The 22,419-nt window shown below is 46.8% G+C and overlaps 1 protein-coding gene across 1 annotated transcript in view; it reads right to left on the minus strand.

Moving 5' to 3' along the window:
- The window catches only part of Rgl (Ral guanine nucleotide dissociation stimulator-like), a 174,299-nt gene that overhangs the window by 110,266 nt on the left and 41,614 nt on the right, over positions 1-22,419 (minus strand). Inside the window, exon 5 of the mRNA XM_037435915.2 lies at positions 16,652-16,836. Within this exon, the coding sequence (XP_037291812.2) occupies positions 16,652-16,836 (185 nt within the window). The remainder of the gene's footprint in view (positions 1-16,651; positions 16,837-22,419) is intronic.

A 22,419-nucleotide genomic window follows, 5' to 3' on the forward strand; every position in this document is an offset into this window, starting at 1 on the left:
CGTCTTTTGTCCAATGGTCGACGATCGAGCAGAACGCAGCTCACTCACGTTGCTCGCCTGAAACGTTTCTACCCTCCTTGTGCATCATAACTCGCCCTACGGGCTTCGTCTGCTTGCGGGGGAATGTAACGTAACAGACTAGAAAAAGGTAGAGAAGAGAAGCAGAGGAAGACGAAGAGTCTTGGCACGATCGCAGTGTGCTGCCGCAAACGACCATCGTTCACCTCCTGTAAATAAAACCATCTTATCACAGCTCGCTGTTACAATATATATATATATATATATATATATATATATATATATATATATATATACACACACACACACACACACACACACACACACACACACACACACACACACACACACACAAGTGGAATCCTGATAATTCGAACTCGAAGGGGCCCAAAAATTTGTTCGAATTAATGAAAGCTAAGTAAACGGAGGGCTCCCCATGCTGTGGCGCATGTGCATTGAGCTAACACACGAGGGGAAAGTTTCAGAAGACTTGCATTTATTCACAAATCACAAGACATCTGTCATTAATTGAAGTAATTGGTGATGCGCGTCTGCACACAGTTGCCTTGCAGCGAGTCGATCGATTTCGCACGCAGCTTGCAAAGCATGTCTACTTCTTCTTCAGCAATCTCCTGGCAAGAGAAGTTGTGCACGGCAATGTTCAGCGCTGACACTCCAAGATGACAACAACGACTGCATTGCCGCTACTACCCTTTGCGCCAAAGCCGCAGTGTGGCCAGCACGTGTCAAGAAAGGAGAAGCGTCTCCATGCGGAGAGAAGCAGACCGGCATTTGAGATAAACTAACACTCCACGGCAGTTTTTTTTTTTTTTTTGCTCTCTTCGAGCATGTCGTTGAAAGAAGAAGGGTTACGTGGCAGGGACGGGAAAGGGGGAAGCGTGGCACCGGCGCATGAGAGAGAACCACACTCTGCAACAGCTTTTTTTTCTCTCTCTCTCTCTCTCTTTGCACGTGGCCTTGAAAGGAGAAGGGTCTTTACGTGGCAGGGGCGGAAAAGGGAGAAGCGTGAAGAGGCACGTCGAAAACCGGCATATGAGATGAGAGCCAACATTCCGCCGCAGCCTTTTGTTTGCTTTTCCTTTCCTTCGCGCTCAACTTTCAGATGTTGGAGGTGCCGCCGTGGAATTGGGTGGGGCGCTGAGAGCATTTTTGGAGCACGGTATGTTCAAATTAACCATCGAAAGTGCTTGCGCGTTCGAATTACCGGGCGTTTTCGCCCATTGAAATACACATAGCTTTGACGGGACCTCATCGTGTGTTCGAATTAACCGAAAGTTCGAATTAAATGTGTTCGAATTAATGAGATTCGATATAAACACATATAAACTGGGAAAGTGAATGTCAAGCATAAATAAATATAGCTTGAGTTTATCCCTGCAGTCTCTAGATTTTGTTTCAAGAGTTGAGGCCTATTGTCAGCGTCATTGCTCTAGATATAAGCCACTCCACGCCAGTATATATATATATATACTACATATACTGTCCTAAACACGTCTGCATGAGAACATTTGAAGGATGCTGCCAAGTAGACGAGGACGTTTGTGCCTTTTGAGGACGAGCATAAGATGTCAACTGTTGTCTGGGTACCGTATTTTCGCGCGTATAACCCGCACCAAAAACCGAAAAATTTCAGTCGCAAAGTGGAGGTGCGGATAATACGCGAAGTTTTTCCTATAGTGCTACTTCACAGCAATGTGTGTTCTGCTGTGAAGCCCTTTAACAGTGTAGCGAAGGCTACCGAGGCGGTTTCCGCAAATTCGTGTTGCTCCGCAAGTAGCACGGCAGCTTGCGGCCGATTTTGGTTTCGCTTGCTTGCATCGTTGAAACATTTAGAAAAACATTTAGGAAGAGACAATTCGATTGTTCAGTGTAAAATCTCACTGTCACACCAAAAATATATTTTTTGGACGTTCGCGGCCGCTCAGTGACCCTCCACATGTCCCTACGTCACGGACGCCATGTTTACTTTTGGAAAGGGCTTGCCAAAAAGGTGGTGCTAAGAAAGTTCCATAATAAATAAAGTAAGTTCCATAATAAATAAAGCAGTGTTTATTTCAGCAAGGCAAATGAGATAATATAGTGCCTATATAGATATTATCAGTAAATTAATGTACTACTTTTTGACGCGGTAGCAGGCATGCATTTTGGTTCTGTTGTGTCCAGGGTGCTGTTACAGTATACTAGAAGGGGTAGTGCTGTCAAGTTGTCGCCGAGTGTGAGCGCTCTTTACCTCGCTGATACCGCTAGTTCTCCACATCTCGACCCGTTCGCCAAGCCTAAGTCGATCTGTTCTGTCACCATGAGTAGCGTATGGCGGCAGGCCTTCACTGTACAGCAAAAGCTTAAGATCATCGCCGTCGCCGAGGAATTCGGAAATCGTGAAGCGGGAAGACGGCACGATGTGGACGAGTCCTGCGTGCGACTGTGGAGAAAGAAGAAAGAGAGCCTACAAGCCGCGCACCGCGACCGTAGGTCATTTCGTGGCCCCAAGACCGGTGCCTACCCTGAGCTGGAGGCGGAGCTAGTAAAGTTCATCGAAGATGTGAGAAGCAGGGGTCACGCCGTATCGACTGAGATGGCCCAAGTGGAAGCGCGGCGACTTTCAAGGGAGCTAGGCCTACCTCACGAGTTTTGTGCGAGCCGCGGATGGCTGCACCGCTTTATGAAGTGGCAAGGGCTTTCAATCAGACGGCGGACTACAATATGTCAACGCTTGACGGCTTCTTATGAAGAGAAGCTGCTCAAGTACCAGAGATATGTAATTGGCCTGCGAAAGCAGCACAATTACATTTTCTCACAAATCGGCAATGCGGATGAAACTCCTGTTTATTTTGAAATGCCGTTGGACACAACGATTGAGAAGACAGGCAGCAGTTCGGTGAGCGTGCTGACCGGCCGGAAAACGAAACTGCGCATCACAGTCTTGCTTTGTGCCCTCGCCGACGGCACGCAACTGCGACCGTACTTCATCTTGAAAAGGAAAACTTTACCAAAGGTTCATTTTCCTGCCTGTGTGGTGGTGCCCGCACACGAGAACGCATGAATGAACAGTGACTTGTTCGTAGACTGGATCAAGACGGCATGGGAGAAGAGGCCCGGTGCGATGCTTGCAAAGAGGTCCATGCTCAATCTTGACTCGTTCCGTGGCCACACAACTGAGGAAGTGAAGGACCGCCTAGATGTGTCCCTTAACAAGCCCTTCAAAGCGCATGTCAAGCGCTATTACGCCGAGTGGATGGCCGAAGGCTGCTATGACTTGACGCCGACAAGACGAGTCCGAAGGCCTAATATTGCCCTATTCTGCAAGTGGATTGTCGAGGCATGGAAGGCCATTCCAGGTGAGATGGTGCGAAAAAATTTCAAGAAATGCTGCATCACAAACAACATAGATGGAACCGAAGATGACCTTGTGCATAATAGTGAGGACTGCGGCTCAAGTGATAGCTCTAGCGAGAGCAGCGACAGTGAGTGAATTGTGACTGGCCTTGCAGACAGCGTATTCTGCTTGCTAAATAAAGCTTTTTCGGTCTATGTATGTGCTATGTTGCTTGAGCAAAGCTTTTGTACAGCCTTTCCTGTATATCAAATGTGCGGGCAATACGCGAGGATTTCTTTTTTTCTTTCTCGGTGAGCTGAAAGTGGGGGTGCGGATTATATGCAGGGGCGGGTTATACGCGCAAAAATACGGTATATATATTGTAGTGGAGAAGAGGGAGGAGAAACGGTGTCTAGTTGAAGCAGCTAGAAGACGACAACGACGAAAAAATTGAGCTCGTGATAGTGAGCTTCATCGATTTACACATCCCGTACGGCTCCGTACGGCCCTGGACGCCGGCGCCGCATTCTTTTTTCTCAGGGACCATCTGGAAGCTCCGCCCACTGGTCCAGAATCGCTCGGATGCGTGTTCGTTTTTCGCGTGCTTGGCAGCCTGCTGGCGGCCCGGGACCGTCCGAGCGATTTCTTTTGGGCAGCTAGCAGCCGACAGCGCGGGGCGCATGCCAGTGCGGCCATCTTAAGTTAGACATGAAAATTTTTGACGTGCTCTTGCTCTCTCTTTGCTTTTCCGCTTCTCGCATGTTTCTGGATTTCGCATTGTTTGTGCACTCAGTTCTTGTCCTCAGTGTTCTGAGCCAGGTCGAGGATGTGCGTATTCCCGAAGGTCGGGCAAACACGCGTTATACTCGCTAGAAGAAACAGCAGCGGAAGGACCACGCCGGTCTACGATGCGCATGCGCTTGAGTAGTTCACTCTACAGTAAGTTGAATCACAACAGAAATAGGTATAATTCACTACCTAACTGCTGTTTAGGTTGGAATTGGGTCGGGTTGTCCTGTGTCACAGCTATGGAGGGAGCAGATGGCACAGCAGATGCCGCAGCAGATGCAGCCAGCATCAAGCACGCAGATGGCCCGAGGCCGCTCGCGCTGGCTCGGGACTTTTAGATCACGTGCATGTGACGTAGCCGCCTATGAGCCAAGGCGTCTGGGGGTCGCTGGCAAGTGATCCAGGACTTGGTAAATCGATGAAGCTCAATAACTGACGTCCCTTAAACCAGGCAGTTGGTTTTAGTCAATAAACCCCCTTATAATTTGGTGGAAGTGCTGGGGTAGTCTTCAAAGCTGAAACTACGAAGTTGCACGATACCTCCAGTGCCAGCAATGTTGGAAGAACCCTCCACCCAAGGTACCAGCCTCTACATGTCCCGGCGTGCGGCCACTGCGTCACCCACCGATCTTCAGCAGCACTGACGGCCAAGACGTTGAGGAGTGGCTGGCTACTTACCACAAGGTGAGCATAGCGAACAAGTGCGTCGATGCGGCTAAGCTGACCTATGTAAGCTTTTACTTGTCCGGCGTCGCTAGTCTCTGGTTGTGCAATCACGAAGCCAACATTGCCAGCTGAGATTCGTTCAAGGCCTCCTTTTTGCAAGTCATCGACCGCCCCGCTGTGTGAAAACTCTGCGCAGAACAGCGACTTCGTGAGCGCACTCAACAGCCAGGAGAGACCTTTACCAGCTACATTGAAGACGTTGTTGACTTGTGCAAGCGGGTAAACCCAGCGATGCTCAAAACCGACAAAATCAAACAAATCCTCAAGGGCATGTGTGATAACGCATTTCAAATGTTGTTAGCCAAGGACCCACAAACTATAGCCAATCTTGTCAGCTTGTGCCAGAGTTTTGACGAATTGTGCAAGCAACGCGCCCAAACACGGCACTCTCTGGAACAACATGACTCGATCGCGGCCTTGACTCTCGGCGACCAGAATGACATGTTGGCTCGCATAAAGCAGTTTGTGCATGAGGAGGTTGCTCGGCAAATCTCCATTTTATCGAGCACGCACGAACCAGCACAAGCGCATCCTCTGGCCCCAGATCATCTGGCCCCGGCCATAAGGCAAGTCATACAAGATGAGGTAGCTGACGCTTTGCCTTTCGCTCATTCACCACCTCTGGAGGCCGCACCCTTGACGTATGCGCAAGTTGTTGCAGCCAGAGCACCTCGACAGCCCATTTATGCTACCTCACCAGTCCCTGTTCGGTCATCACTGGCTCCGTTCTGCCAGCCAATCGCGGGGTTTCTGAATTCGTGGCGCAACGCAGACAACCGCTTGATTTGCTATTCTTGCGGTTACGCAGGACATGTGGCTCGCTTGTGCCGCCGCCGCCCTCTCGTTCACTGCGACACCATGCAAAGATCGTCGCATGACTCTCTGCGCTTCAACGACACAGCACGTCAACAAGGATCCCCTTCACTTGACCGGCCCCCCCCTCAGTCAATCACCGATTTCCATCTCCCCGACGTCGCTCCCTGTCCCCTATGCTCCGTCGACCCTGCCCTTCAGACGCGGAAAACTAGATGCCGCAGTTCCCGGGACACGAACTGCGTTGTCGAAAAAATCAAGTCCTCCCATTTCTCCGACAAACCTCATCGACGATTTTGTGGATGGTTGCCGTGCCCTTGTGCTTGTGGACACTGGTGCTGCCGTTTCAATAATTGCTTTAGAACTTTTCCGCCTGCTTCAGAAGGTTACCACGACGCCAAAGGGATTGTCCGTACTGCGAGTGCTCACCATATTAAACCATCAGCTGCGTGTACCACCCACGTTCTCATCGAAGATGTTTTGTATACCGTTGAATTTCTTATGCTACAGGCGTGTTCTCATAATGTGATCCTCGGCTGGGATTTTCTGTTTCGTAATCATGCGGTTATCGACTGTGCTCGCGCTGAAGTGGCCTTCTCCGAGCTGTATGCCTCGTCTCCGGAACTTGCGTTGAACAAGCTGTTTGTCGCTGACGACATCGACATACCCCTGACTAGCGCAGCCTTTGTTCCCTTGTCTTGTGCCGATGTGTCTAAGCCTGCAGTGTTGTTTACGCCTTCCCAAACACTCCAAAGTCGCAAGAACCTCGCGTTGCCGTTTGCTGTCCTAAATATTTCGGCGGGCGCTACCGATTTGTTTGCCACACATCCCTTGGCGTCTCCCACAACCTTGCATCACGGAGAATGTATTGGAACGTTCAAGACTTAGACGTTTTCTCCATCTTCGGCCTTGACGGTGAAAGTGACTTGCAGCTTAATGCACTGACGCCATCTGCCTATTCACCTGTTCACGAAAACATTAATTTGTTTGGCCCCTCAATTGATGGTGAACTTGAAAAACCGCACCGCGAGAAGCTTATACAACTTCTTCACCAGTTTCGCGGCTCGTTCGATTGAAAGCAGATGTCCTTAGGCTGAACGCACATCATTGTCCATCGCTTTAACACCGGCTCCCAAGCGCCTCTGCGACAGCGTCCCTACCGTGTATCTCCTGTTGAGCATCGTGTGATCACCGAGCAAGTGGCCGACATGCTTCAACGCGGTGTCATTCGGCCGTCCAGCAGTCCCTGGTCTTCACCTGTGGTACTTGTGAGAAAAAAGACGGTTCGATTCGCTTCTGTGTCGATTACCGCCGTTTAAACAAAGTTATGCTTAAAAACGTATACCCTTTGCCGCGCATCGATGATGCCCTGGACTGCTTGCAAGGCGCTGGATTCTTCTCATCACTAGACCTACGGACCGGTTATTGGCAGGTCCCCATGGCACCATCAGATTGCTCAAAAACTGCTTGTGTGGCCCTAAGGGCTATAAGAATTTAATGTAATGCCCTTCGGCCTTTGTAATGCACCAGCAACATTCGAAAGGATGATGGATAGTATAATGCTTGGGCTAAAATGGAAGACATGCCTATGTTACTTGGATGATGTCGTTTTCTCCTCTGATTTCGACAGCCACCTCCATCAACTCAGCGAAGTCTTGAGCTGCCTCACGAGCGCAGGCCTTCAACTAAACATCAAGAAGTGCCACTTTGGAGCTCAGAGGCTCACAATACTTGGCCACGTTGTCTCGAAACATGGCGTCCTCCCAGACCCAGAGAAGCTTCGTGCTGTCTCTGAGTTCCCGAAACCTACGACCGTGAAAGCGTTTCACAGCTTCGTCAGACTGTGCTCATACTTTCGCTGCTTTGTGAAGAACTTTGCTTCGATAATCGCGCCACTGACAAAGCTGATCACTGGCAATGCGCACCTCTCTGATTGGTCGCCAGTATGCGATGATTTTCCAACATTACGCTACCTTCTTACTTCACCACCTATTTTACGCTTCTTCGACCCTACTGCGCAAACCGAGGTGCACACGGATGCCAGTGGCATAGGACTTGGCGCTGTCCTTGCTCAACGCAAGCCTGGCTTCTGTGAGTATGTAGTTGCGTATGCCAGTCGCACCCTAACCAAGGTAGAGCACAAATACTTGGTTTCTGAAAAAGAATGTGTGGCCATTGTTTGGGCATTAGAAAAATTTCGTCCTTAATTATACGACACCCATTTGATGTCGTTACAGATCATCATTCACTCTGTTGTCTCGCTTCATAAAAGGATCCTTTGGGCCGGCTTGGACGTTGGGTGCTACATTTACAGGAATTTGATATTCACGTCATTTACTGCTCAGGCCGCAAGCATACCGACGCAGACGCTCTTTCTCGTTCACCCCTTCCTTCAGCCGTTGCACCTGTTTCCTTTGCCAAAGCTACCATCGACAGCATCGATACAGCTGACATGCCTTTGGAACAACGCAAGAACCCTTGGATAGCCTCGCTCATCAACGTTCTCTCCTCGTCTTCGGTGACAGCACGCCTCGTCTACCTCGTGCGTCTACCTCGTGCACTAAATCGGCAAATTCCCCATTATGCGATACGGGATGCCATCTTGTACTGTCGCAACTATCAGCCGGATGGTAGAAAATGGCTTCTTGTTATACCTCACCATTTGCGCTACAACATGTGCGCGTACTTCCAGGCAGACCCTCAAAATGCCCACGCTGGCGTCTTGAAAACGTACAACCGGCTTCGCCAGTGATTTTTCTGGTGTGAAATGTACTCGTGGAATGCACTTGTACATTCGCCAGTACATACGTTCCTGCACTGAGTGTCAGCGACAGAAAACAACTTGTCATGCCTCTGGCGAATTACAACCATTCCTGTGTCCAGCTCGGCCGTTTGATAGAATCGGCATCGACCTCTACGGCCCACTACCTCGTGCTCCTGCTGAAAATTGCTGGATTATTGTGGCCGTTGACCATCTAACCCATTACGCTGAAACCGCCGCTTTGCCAGCCGCTGCTACTCGTGATGTCGCCTTGTTCATCTTGCGTAGCTTTGTCCTTCGCCATGGCGTGCCACGTGAGCTGCTTAGCGACCGTGGGCATGCGTTTCTATCGCAAGTCGTCCAGGAGCTTCTCGGTGAGTGCGATATCATTCATCGCACCACTACAAGCTCTCACCCACAGACAAAAGGTTTGACGGAGCGCTTTAACCGCACGCTCAGTGTTATGCTTTCTATGTACATATCCTCCAACCATTCTAATTGGGACTTAGTACTCCCTTTCGTGACGTATGCAAATAATACAGCCACGCAAGCAACTACTGGGTTTTCACCTTTTTTTCTACTGTATGGACGTGAGCCTCTTCTACGCCTGACACGATACTTACCGCCCAAATGTTTCAGAATACCGCCCAGCCTCCAAAGTTGTTCAGTGTGCCGAAGAGTGCCGCCAATTAGCACGTTCATTTACGTCCGTCACACAAGTCTCCAAAAAGAACGACTTGACCCCGACAAGCCTGCTCACAGCTTCCCCGTAGGCTCATTTGTATGGCTTTCGGTTCTATTCCCGTCCCCCGGCCTCTCTCGAAAGTTTGCACTCAAGTACAATGGTCCGTACCGCATCGTTCAATGCACATCATGGGTCAACTACGTAATCGAACCAGTGACACCTGCCGATGACAGACGATGCCGTGGTCGTGTGACAGTCCACATCAGCCGCTTCAAACCTTATTATAATCCCCTTGTGCTTGCTTCGCCGCGATTTGCCAGGATGGCTCCTCTTCACCACCGGTGCAAACGTAATGGGGAAGAGGGAGAGAAACATTATTTAGTCGGAGCAGTTAGAAGACGACTATGACGAAAAGCTGAGCCGATGACGGTGACTGACGCCCCTAAAACCAGGCAGTTGGTTTTAGTCAATAAACCCCCAATAAAGAGTGCGCCACACTCGCCACCATGGCTACAGATCGCGCTTACTGAAACTTCCATGCTTAAGTTCACATATAAAACCAAAAAAAGTGGCTGGGAGGATAGCCGCCGTGGTAGCTCAGTGGTAGAGCATCGAATGCGTTATTCGAAGCTCGCAGGTTCGGTTCCTGCCCACGGCAAGTTATCTTTTCACCCGCTTTTCTTTCTTCACATTTAGATTACAATTCGGTCTAATATCTTCTCCTATACTTTCCTTGGCATTATTGTCTGTTAGATCTCATTAATATTGTGTCAAAACACAGCAAAACGAGCCCTTAAGTACACACTTCATATATATATATATATATATATATATATATATATATATATATATATATATATATATATATACACACACACACACACACACACACACACACACACACACACACACACACATATATATATATATTAATGAGATAATGAGATCTAACTGACAGTAATGCCAAGGAATGCACAGGGGAAGTTATTAGAACCAATGGAATGTAAATAAGAAAAAAGAAAAGTGGGAGAAAAAATAATCAGCTCACGGCTGGTTATTTTTTTACCCACTTTTCTTTCTTCTTATTTACATTCCATTGGTTCTAATAACTTCCCCTGTACATTCCTTGGCATTACTGTCTGTTAGATCTCATTAATATTGTGTCAAAACATGAAAAAACGAGCCCTTAGGTATACACTTCTTTCACTTATTCATTAACGAGGGTCTCGTACTGGCAGACTTGGTGTCATTAGGTTGTATACGAGGGACTATTAATCAGCTGCCCGCTCGTAATAAGTTCACATGCTACGTGACGCCACACATGCGCATAAAAAGTGTTTCACACTCATTGCTTGGCTTATAGATGGCGCTGACTGCCACTCCTACTTCTAAATTCACATATAAACCCAAAAAAGTGGATGGAGGGAAGGCCGCTGTGATAGAAGTGGTTAGAGCATCGAACGCGTTACTCGAAGGTCGTAGGTTCATTTCCTGCTCACGGCTGGTTATTTTTTCACCCACTTTTCTTTCTTCTTATTTACATTCTATTGGTTCTAATAACTTCCCCTGTACATTCCTTGGCATTACTGTCTGTTAGATCTCATTAACATTGTGTCAAAACACGGAAAGACGAGCCCTTAAGTATACACTTCTTTCACACACACACACACACATATATATATATATATATATATATATATATATTGCACTGCCTAGTAAGAACAATCAAGAAATTTGAATGCCACTTTTAATGATGCATACTTTCGCAGCAGCCTCTTCAATGAAGAAACGAGGAGCGCATCACCATGCTTGTAGAAACCACTTTTATCCAGCCTTTGAAGCTAAATTACTTTTTGGCACAATACCGTGTACCGGATAACATGAAAAATATTCAAGTTATGCTTCTTTCATACGCTTTCAGCACATAAAAACTATGAAAATCTATTGTCAAGTGTCCAAAAAATAATTGTCAAGCACTGCGGCTGAGAAAATGCGGAAGTGCTGAATAAACGTCACAAAAACCAAAATAAGTTAGTTTAAGACATCTTCATGAGTAGAACAATGACTTTGTCACGCCTTCAGTGCCATATCTTTCAGCTACATGCATTGTTGATTTTTCTTTCGGCCTCAAAGCAAGAAGCTGGTTCTGAAAAAAAAAAAAAAGTCAGGTGCTCGGCACGCACAGAGAAAATCAATTGGCTTTTACCGAGATAGCGCCTTTTAGTCTACTAAATATGTGATACGTCATTGCTGTGATAAATGAGATAAAAAAAAAAAAACCCTGATTAAAACAACTGAGTGGGTCACTGTTGTGACAAACACCAGCTAATTTGCTGCGGCTGCTGCCCCGAGGGAGCCGCCACCACGCGTTTTCCCATCCCTCCTATCTCCGCCCCATCGCGCTGCAGCGGCCGTAGCTGGTCCTACGACTGACACGCGCTCTCCCAGAGAAAGCCGCTCGACGCGGCAGGCCGTACCGTGCATTTTGTCATCCAGCGACCGTGGACATACACATCGACATACTGAAATGTTCACGTTCTTGAATCCATTGAAATGAATTCCGGTTTTTCCTTCGATATAATAAGGCAGTTGTGTACTGCAGTTTACAGACAACAGTTACCAAATGCAGAAGAAAACCTAATAAATCTAGAAAAATCTTTCTACTTACAAAGAACTAAAAACATCAAATCATTGTGAAGTTTAAAAGCCTGTCCTCTGTCAACAGCAAGAATAAATAAGCTGCACCACAGTGGTGTGACACTGAAAGCACTCTTGCTAAAAGCATACCCTAGATATGATGGTGAAAAATATATCAGGGAAACCTCTTTATCACTTTGGAAAACTGAACTTGACATGGAAGACACGTTTTAAGGTTCGTTTGTGAAGGACACTTGAGATAAGACACACTTGTACGCACACCTGGTATAGGCCACAGAACAGCATTCTAGAGGAATATTTTTCCGTGCATGCGTGTCCGAATAGACTGCAAGTAGCAAGTGAAGGGACACAGTTTCCCAATGCGATTATTGAATACAATAGCCAGATCTCAGTTTTGTATTTGGAAAAAGTCACCACTTTGTGGAATCCACTGCAGCATTGCGCAGATCTCGTGACACTTCTTGGTAGTAGTTATACCTTCAGCAATTCCATATTCCCAAATTGGCCAGAAAAGTCTTTTAGACAAATGACAAAAGAAAAAAAAATAAGGGCTATTTTTTTCGTTTGACACAACTTTTCATGGGAATTAAAAGAAAATGATGCCAAGGAAAGTATAGGAAACCCTTTTTGTATTATGGTATAGAAACAGGGATATTAAAGTGGATGAAAAGGATGTTACAGGTTTGATCCCCACAGGCAGAAAATTATCTATTTGTCCAGCAACAATGAGAGAAAGCACATACACATGAAACATCGGTTAACTTCGTGAAATAAGGGTAGATTAATTTCTCGTTAGAGCAGTGCAAATAGCAAAATTTTGGGTTCGAAGCAAATTCAAATATAGAAGCGTGAGGGCAAATCGAATAGAATATTTGTACAATATTTCTCTAATACTTCTTTAATAGTTCAAGGAGAAATTGCAGAAAAAGGTTGGTGAGAATTCCTAAGCATATTTTATGAGATAGAAACATGAAATCTTTTTTTTTTTTTTCTTTGGGGGGGGGGGGGGGGGCTAGCTTCATGAGGTGTTGGCATGGTGCTGTTTCAAAGTTGTATTATCAAGAATGAGGCAATGCAGAGGCCGAATTGTAATTATGTACAGGATTTGGTGCAACCAAAGTGTTGCTGACAACACTTTACACGTGAAAGGCGAAAATGCTATTTCCTCAGCCCCTCCTCCTCTTTCAACTTCGGTAAAAGCACAATTTATGTGGCAGACAGATGTGTGCTCCCTTCGAGTCTCAAGTTTCAAATCTGCCTCATATACATCAGTATACAAGAACATCAGAAATTTTAGATGCTAGCTAAAAATCTTCAGTTTTTTTGTTTTCTGAATTCATTCACAAATTTCAGGTTCGAAACAGCATTTAGTTCCCTCCTAGGCCACATTTGAAATTTTAAGTGTTGATGTTTAACATAATAAAACCTTTGCATGATTATGAGAGACACCGAAGCAGAGGGCTATTGAAATTTCTACCACCTGTGATTTTTTAATGTGCACCTAAATCTAAGCAACGGGCCGCAAGTATTTTTGCCTACATCGAAAATGCGACCGCGGCGGCCATAATTCCGTCTCGTGACTTGCAGATCAGCAGCTGAATGCCTTAGTCCCTAGACTACTGTGGCGGGTACCTCTGCCACATTTATCATCTCTGTGTTTGAACCAGCATTTTCTCGAGTCAGAACATTCGAAACTGTACCAGAGCTTGAAAGGCAGTCTGGCAGCAATATGAGAATGTGATGAGGCGAAGCATACTAAAAATCTAAAGGGGCAATTGATTATTGGATGTTGACTGTCTTTTGAAGGTTCGAATAGTAGAATTCCAGTGCAAATCGAATCAAGTAGCAAACACTATTACAAAAATATCCGAAATTGCAAATATTGGCACACCCATATTTCTGGTGTATTTAACCCGAAATAGAGGTGTGTGACCACTACATTGGTGCAACCCTTACTTGAGAATATAAAGAGATTCATTACATTGAGGTTCAACTGAATATATTGAAATAACTAAATGTGAAGCATTTCTTTGCATACTGCAACCACTTTGGAGTCGAGTCAGTCTGTCTGTCTAACCGCTTACGCCTGGGTGCTCTCGTGAACACCTCCCTTAACTTGGTGGGGACCAATATTAGCATGCGAGGGTAAGATGGTTAGACAAATATGACAGGCTGGTCAAGACATGAATAATCTCACAATCCCATTATGTACATCGTCAAACACTTTCTGCCAGACAGTGGCACATAACCCGTGGGTGGGTATGTGCCACTGGTATGCAGGTGTGTGCCACAGATGATTGATACTCATCTACCCTGGAACGGCGAGAACACGCATGGGTAATTTTAACGCCCGAGTGCCACGAACAAGCTGATGTCGGCAGCATTGACCCAACAAATGCAAATAATAAATATTAAGGTCCGAGCACAAATTGAAACCCGGCATTCTGGGTGGCAATCATGTATTCTACCACATAACCTCAGCAGATCTCGGAACTGGTTTTCAAATAGGCCCTAAAGTTCCCGAAATGCCAATTGTGATTGCTGTGCTGGCTATCCAATTATATATGTACTCCTTGTGGGAATTGAAGCCGGCCCGCTGCCTTTGCGCGGGCTTTGCCGCCTCTTTCTCCGTTCTCATGTCCCGACATGTCTCCCCTCCTCCGCTGTCTGCCACGCTGGAGGAGAATAGTGACGTTTAACCCCCTCACCCGGTAGCGGACATTGACTATGGCGCCGCGCGCGGAGTCTCCCGAGAGGTTTTCGCGCGCTGCGTCGGGAGCAGGCAGAGACCTCTCTGGGAAAGACATGAGGATAAGCAGGTTTTTCTTTTCCGTCCGTCAGCTCCCTGTGGGGCTCGCTCGGACTTCGCCAACAGCGCCTTGCGCCCGCGGCGAACGCTGCTTACCTTATGTTACACCCCCCCCCCCCCCCTTCCGAACGCTAGGCCGAAAAGTGGTGCGAGTGTTCCTAGTGCATGGCCAGGCTACACCGACCCGTCTCCCTCCGAAGACAACGCGAGCGTCTTTGCCCTCGCTCGAGCAACCGGGCCTCGGTCCCGGTGTCTCCGTGGATCACCTTTACCACGGAGACGTGCTCGTGGCACCCTGTGTAGTACTTTTATGCCCGTGGCGTGGATAAGCCTATTTGCTTTCCCGCCGCGCCTTTGCAATGGGCTGCACTGCGTTTTGGTGTTGCCACAGACAATAAAGTGTTGCGACTTTGAGCAGTATCGTGTTCTCGCCACGGCGACGGTTAACACGTGCCCTGCAGCTCGCTAAGACTGAACCCACGCTAGTGGCCGTACTCCTTCGGGATACGTGTCACGACATCCTACAATATAGCAGTCACGTCGGGCTAACGTCAATTGTAGTTAAGTGCAATCCACTGATGCTGGTTTATGTAGCAGTGTCCAGGGCTACCATCCTCGCAAGCACCGGCATTTAATATCAACTTATTGCTTCTGGTGTTGCTAATACTCATGTTCCTGTTGGCATCATGGCAAGTGCGAACAACTGGTTATACAAACATGTGCAACTGTTGAACATATGTCTGTGCATGCAATATTTGTACATATAATTAGCATCATTTCATAACGTGTTAATCAAAAAATGACAGCATGGTCACTTTCCCTTCCCATGTTTCACATAATGTCTATTTTGAAGGTTCGTGGGATCTGCCAAATTTTTTTTTTACAACACAGTATTAAACTTTTCCTAATTTATTTCGACAAAACACCATGCATTTTTCATTTGATTATAAGTAAGAGTGTTTACCTCTGATTTCGATGTAACTAAGTTTCACTGCTGCTACAAAGACAGGCTAGTCAAAGAGCTTCTTCGCACCTAATAGAGAGTCATACTTTATTCACAAGTTCAATACACTCCAGCCAGTTGGTATACTGAACGTTTCTATAGGGGCTGTTGAATACATTCGGTATACATACACAAGGAAACCCTCTGTGAGTTAAGCCCTCCACCCTCCCCTTAGGAATTTCAAACTTACACTTACAATTTTAACTTCTGACAAACTGTTCAACCACAGGCACTCAGCGACATCTGTATATCTTTAGCTTCTCACTGCTTTTCTCCCCCCCCCCCCTTTTTTTTCCCCACAGAATACCAGTTCCTTTCTCACTCATACAACTCATCACAGCACCCCCCCCCCCCCCCCATCTTAAATGCTTCCTCACACCTCCATATCCAATGCTGCCCCAACCTCTCTTTTGTTAGGATGGAGGAGAGGGTACAAAGCGTAGACACGCTAGCACTACAGAAACAACCATTAATACAAGTCCGCTTGATGAAACATCGGCTTGATACAACTCCTGTTTACGAATTTTTCATTTAAAGTTTTCACCTTCTCCTTCCTACCCCTTTTTTTTTAATTACACGTGGTTATTTTAGATGAAAACTTATTACTGGGAGAGTTCCATTTTCTTTCTCTGTTACAACAAACTAACTAGTAGTCGGAGTGCAACAACATTTAGAAATTATATATACATATATGTGTGTGTGTGTCCCATTTTGTTTTTCCCTACGTCTGCTAGAATATCCATAACCCTTGTCTGTTCTCTTACCTGTTCTGCCATCCTCGGATATCTCCATGTTATCCCTATCATTCTGCGTTCCATTGCACACTGCGTGGTCTCCAGCTTTCAATCTAGTTGTTTTGTTATTCTTCATGTTTCAGACCCATATCTCAGAACTGGCAGTACGCAGTGGCTGTATACTTTACGCTTTATTGACAGTGACAGATTTCTTGACCTTATTTGAGAGTGCCTGCCTGGTAAATGCACTCTTGCCCTTCTTATTTTTTGGTGAATTTTTTGTGTGTGTGTGTGTGCGTGTGTTTTGCCAATCCTTGCCTTTTTCAGGATCTCTTGCCACGAACTGCTGTAGTCGGTGCTTAGCTCTCAACTCCAAGTTTGATCCTGGTTCCAGCTGCGCCTGAGCCAGAGCCACCAACTGATGCAGCACTGAGAACTGTGGTGGCTCATACAGGTCCTCTGGGTACATGTCCAGCCACACCACCAGAGTCTGCACCAATGACCTAACAAACAAATTTTTATGCTATGAAATGTGTGCGTGCATTTGTACATATCTAATGCCACTTCGTAACGTCTCGCTCAATAAAAAAAATTAGAACACATTCCCCTTCCATGCACGTACTTTGCATAACATCGATTTCATAATATCTAGGATCTGCCGAATTCTTGCAATTTTGCACTGCTAGCTGTTCAAAACCCTGTATTCTGCGATTTCAAATCGTTTGGTGGTGTCCAACATTGCAACGTCATGATGTTTGCATGACGTTGCAATTTTGGACGACAATATCAGCTTCCGAGCTTTACACAACCTGTATTCTGGGATTTCATGTTCTCTGGGATTTCTGAGCATCAAGCAACACAGCCTTTGCTTGATCTCAACTACTTCACCAATCACAGCACGCTCATTCAGTAAATGTAGCTGACATTCCCTCTTTCAGGTTTCCTTTCTGTTCTTTTCTTTTTCTTGCTGCTGTCGTATATGACAATACTGCAGCTGGGAGGTCAATTAGATAGAGTATTAGCCCCGAGAACAAAGACCAGCCGTGCTGGAGTTGCGACGACGTGACGCCACAACAAAGAATTGCCCACTCCACAGCCAAGTATCACCATTTTCTGCACCAGCCATGCGCCTCTTCTGCGATATGGTGGTGATTACTGTTCATTCATGCAACGCTAATCTACTAAGTCAGAAGGTGGATGTTTTTGCTACTATTAAAAGAGAAGGGAGCTGTAAAAAATTTCGATCACATGGCTTATAATGGGGCAAACTCTCATCCGAACAGATCATTCATTATAGAAAGATGCAGGACAGCAAGGCATTTTTACTCTAAGAAATGAGTGCTAAAAACATTTACACTAATGGTTCAAACTTCATTACAACTTGGCGTACACTCCACGATTTGAACGTGCGTCCCGAAGAATTACAAATAAAATTAGAATGTTTTAAAATTTACAAACTACATTGCGATTTTTATGGAGATAATCTAACTGATTTGACCGATATGCAATGTCTGCTACAGGAGACATCAGGTGAACCTATCATAAAAATGTGCTTCTGATTTGGAGCAATTTCTCGAGCAGCAAAATTTGACTTCCGAGCAGCCAAACTTTCATTTTGGAGCACTTTAAAGTCTGCAGTTTTTTGGAATCGCAAAATTTTTTATTATGGAGCACTTTGGAGCAGGTAATTTGGCATATGGAAGCGCTCTGGGGCAGCTAATTTCACATCCTCGGGTACAATAAAGAAGCAAGTCACATTTACATTCAATGACATGAATAATAATTTTGGAGCTTTTGTGAAGAGATAAAAATTATTTAGATTCATTGCGAATCTCATAAAGCCAATCATCTTAGAAGCACTCTCTATTTCATCCCATGATGTATAAATAATGGTGTCATGCTGTTGAGCATTCTGGAAAAATTTGTACAGGGATTATACACAATAGTGGAATGGAATGAAAAAACTTTATTTGGAATGAAAAAACTTTATTTCAACAGTGATTGAATAAAATTGTACTTTACAGAATAACATTCTAAATACACCTATGTGGTTAACAGCAGACATGGTCTACAAACGCAGTAATGTACAATGCAAGAGACCCACACTGTCCCAACTGCATGTCCCTAGGACGACTCCAAGTAGGAAGAGAGGTTCTTTTCCTTCACAACCGATTATACTGCTGGGTGTAACATGACGTCACTTAGCTAGTCACATAAAGACAAGCCTCCTCCAGCACTCATGGCTCTCTGTCCTGTGACTGCATGATTTAGCAAACTTCCTTTTTTTTTTGCAGTGACATTTCATGTGGCTAAGGCGTTCTGTCTACACACCAGAACCCCCCCTAGTGTCCTTCCTCTAGAAAGCAGTGGAAAAAGAAAAAAAAACTCACAGGGTACCTTGTGCCTCGACGAGAGCTATATTGTTCTCATTGCGATAGCCATTATATGGACATCGGCTGCTTTCGCCGTTGCAAGAGAAGTAGGCAGACTTTTTTTTTTTGGTGGCGGGGGGCACCTTGAGGAGACTCCAGAGCTATATTATTCTTATTGAGATAGCCATTATATGGACATTGACTGCTTTTGCCGTTGCCAGAGAAGTAGGCAGACATTTTTTTTTTTTTTCCGGGGGGGGGGGGGGGGGGGAGCATCACCTTGACTTGAATGGGGGCCAGGCATGCAAATGGCCATTTTCAACTATATAGAAGGTCACGGTGAAAAACATTTTCAGGAGGGGGGGGGGGGGGGGCACTTGCCCGGTGTGCCACCCTTTGGCTACACCAATGGCCTTCGCCGTTATGTTTTGTTATCGTTGATACCCCCCCCCCCCCTCGCGCATTGTTCGTTTCACACGCGGGTAAAAGCGCGCTAGCGATGACGACAAACACAGCTGAAACAGAGATAAAAAGAGCCGACCTGATTTTGTTGCACTGAGGGCACATGCAATAACATCACCCCGCGTGCCAGGCCTGTCATCGATTGTTGCTCAAGCAGAGAGAAACGCACTACCTACCTTGACGGAGCATGAAGGAACTAATGAATGCAAGTTGGGGGGGGGGGCAGTGTTGTTATGAATTGACATTAACAGTGTGATCGCTGGCACGGGTACTATTTCTGCAGGCCTTACAGACAGCTCGTACAACCTTCTACGTGTCGTACTCTAAATGCGAACAGACTGTGCGAAAAGTGCTTTGCTTTCCAGAGCGGCCATATAGTGGGTATGCACTGAGCCCTGATTGCAAGGTGGCCACACCATTGTCAAGTCACTTTGGAAGTACATTCGTACATGCCATTCATGCTGTACGTGCATCAGCGTGCAAGACGTGTTTCGAGGGTCTTTAGTAATTTAAATCGCTATATCGATATAGAACTCAACTCGCGCAGGAAATTCTTTGTGCATGCGACAAGTGCGCGGGCCTTCAAAATGGCAACCCCACCGCTAGTGCTGCTCGCAAATGACGTCAAGCCTTACCGTAATTACACGAATCTAACTCGCACCTTTTTTCCGGTTAAGCGAGTTTATAAATTGCATGCGTGTTAGAATCGAGTACGAACAAAAAAAATTACGGTCAATCTATTGCCACCGGCAAATCCAAAATGGCCGCCCCCAACGTGCGTCGGCATGGCGCGTCGGCCATTTCTGCCTATGTGTTTCCCATGTGCGGCACTTCGTACGTGTGCTGAGGAGTTCGTCATCTAGTAGTGCATTAGCATCGACGGCGTAGAAGGGCCGAGTCCAAAAACTCGAGTGCACCACGATGCCGCTTTTAAAAGAAATGTCATGGCGTGTGCAGAAACGGACGGAAATCGGGCCGCATCGCGGTCGTTCGGAGTTCCTGAAACGTGCGTGCAGGACCGGCGGAAACAAAAGCAGAAGATTCTCGACAGCAAAGTTTCACGCAAAGGCTTCAGTGGACCACAGCAGGGTCGGTTTTCGCAAATTAAAGAGCTGCTCGGCAAGTATGTGCTTGAGCAGCGAGCGGCACAGCGGTCCGTGACGACAGAACTGCTCCAAGTGCGGGCTATGCAATTAGTCTTGGAAAAAGGTCCAATGCAGAGCCAGTTTAAAGCGAGCAAGTGCTGGCTAACTAACTTTATTGAGAGGAAAGGCTTTTCCCTCCGAAGGGGAACATGCATATGCGAAAAGTTTTGCGGAAGAGTACGATGAAAAGCTTCACAGTTTTCAGAGGTTCGTCCTAAACTTGCGGCGCAACAACGGCTACCTGCTTGGGCAAATCGGGAATGCCCATCAGACGCCTCTTTACTTCGACATGCCTGGCACCACAACCGTCAAGAAGAAGGGGGCCAAGCAAGTTCGCGTGCTGACATCGGTCCACGGTAAAACTACCGTGACGGAAAGCTCTGTTACACGTCAGATGGGCACAAGCTTCGCCCGTACCTCATATTTAAATGGAATACGCTCCCGAAGAAGTCGTTTTTCGAGTGGTGTGATCGTGCGGGCCGGCGAGAAAAATGGGTGCGCGTTGCAATCGATGTCTTGCATTTTTTTTTTTCGCGGTGGAAATCGGGTGCGCGTTACAATCGAGGGCGCGGTAGAATCGAGTAAATACGGTAATTGGTACAGTCGAATCTCGATAATTCGAACTCGAAGGGGTTCGAACATTTGTGCGAAATAAAAAGTTCGAATGAATGAAAGCTAAGTAAACAGAGGGCTCCTCATGCAGTGGCGTATGTGCATTGAGCTAACACACGAGGGGGAAGTTTCAGAAGACTTACATTTATTCAAAAATCACAGGACATCTGTCTTTAATTGAAGTAATCGGTGATGCGCATCTGCACACGTTTGCCTTGCAGCGAGTCAATTAATTTCTCATGCAGCTTGCATGTCAACTTCCGACTTCAGCATTCTCCTGGCCAGAGTAGTTGCGTGCAGCAATGTAGAGCGCCGACACACCCTAAAGACGACAATAACAACGACTGCATCTCCGTGCCCGCGCACTCCAAGAATCCGGGAAACGAGGCCGCCGATCTCTTTGCCCGAGGTTCTCTAAACTGGGCACCGGCGGCCTCCTATCCTATATTCACAAAGGAGCACGCGCACACTTTCAACGAGCTGGCTCGGGCTTATCGGGCAGAGCGTCAGCTTTATCCTTCACCGCACAAGTCCCTCAGCAACCGACAGGCCATCCTCTGGCACCAGCTACAGACTCACACTATTCCTTCTCTTCTCATTCTATAGCACTATCACTCCCTTTTTCTAACGCCAGCCTGTACCCTCTGCCCTGAATCTCACGCTTCTGCTATACACATCCTTTCTCACTGCCCGGCGGATCCTCCCCCATGGGCCCTAGAACATCTCCAAGACCTTGGAGGACTGGGTGACCCTACTGCGTTGAGAGGACCCGGCTGAGCAGACAATGGCTACCCACTGGGCTGCCACCGTCATAGAGCACCCCCAAATGAACGCTTGAGCGCAGCGGGATCGTGTGGGGGCCCAGGAGCCTGCGTGCTCCAAACTCCTTTGTTGAAATAAAATTTTTATCCTCCTCCTCTCCACTACTACCCTCTGCGCCAAAGCCGCAGCGTGGCCAGCACATTACAAGAAAGGAGGAGCGTCTTCACGCGGAGAAAAGCAAGTTGGCATTTGAGAGAGAACCAACATTTCTCTGCAGCTTTTATTTTTTTGCTCTCTTCGCGCGCATTGTTGAAAGGAAAAGGGTTACATTGCAGAGACAGGAAAGGGGGAAGCGTGGCACCGGCATGTGAGAGAGAGCCACACTGCGACAGCTTTCTTTTTTTTTTCCCCTCTCTCTTTGCACACGGCGTTGCAAGGAGAAGGGTCTTTACGTGGCAGGGGCGAAAAAGGGAGAAGCATAGCACAGGCGTGTCGCAGATCGGCATTTGAGAGAGAACAAACATTCCACCAGAGCCTTTTCTTTTCTTTTCCTTACCTTCGCGCGCAGTGTTGAAGTGTCAGAGGTGCCGCCGCGGGATTCAGCGGGGTGCTGAGAGCATTTTCGGAGCGCGGCATGTTCGAATTAACAGTCGCAAGTGCTTGCGCATTCGAATTACCAGGCATTTTCGCCCTTTGGAATACACATAGCTTTGACGGGACCTCATCGTGAGTT

This window comes from Rhipicephalus microplus, chromosome X (genome assembly GCF_043290135.1).
Source record: "Rhipicephalus microplus isolate Deutch F79 chromosome X, USDA_Rmic, whole genome shotgun sequence".
NCBI lineage: Eukaryota > Metazoa > Arthropoda > Arachnida > Ixodida > Ixodidae > Rhipicephalus > Rhipicephalus microplus.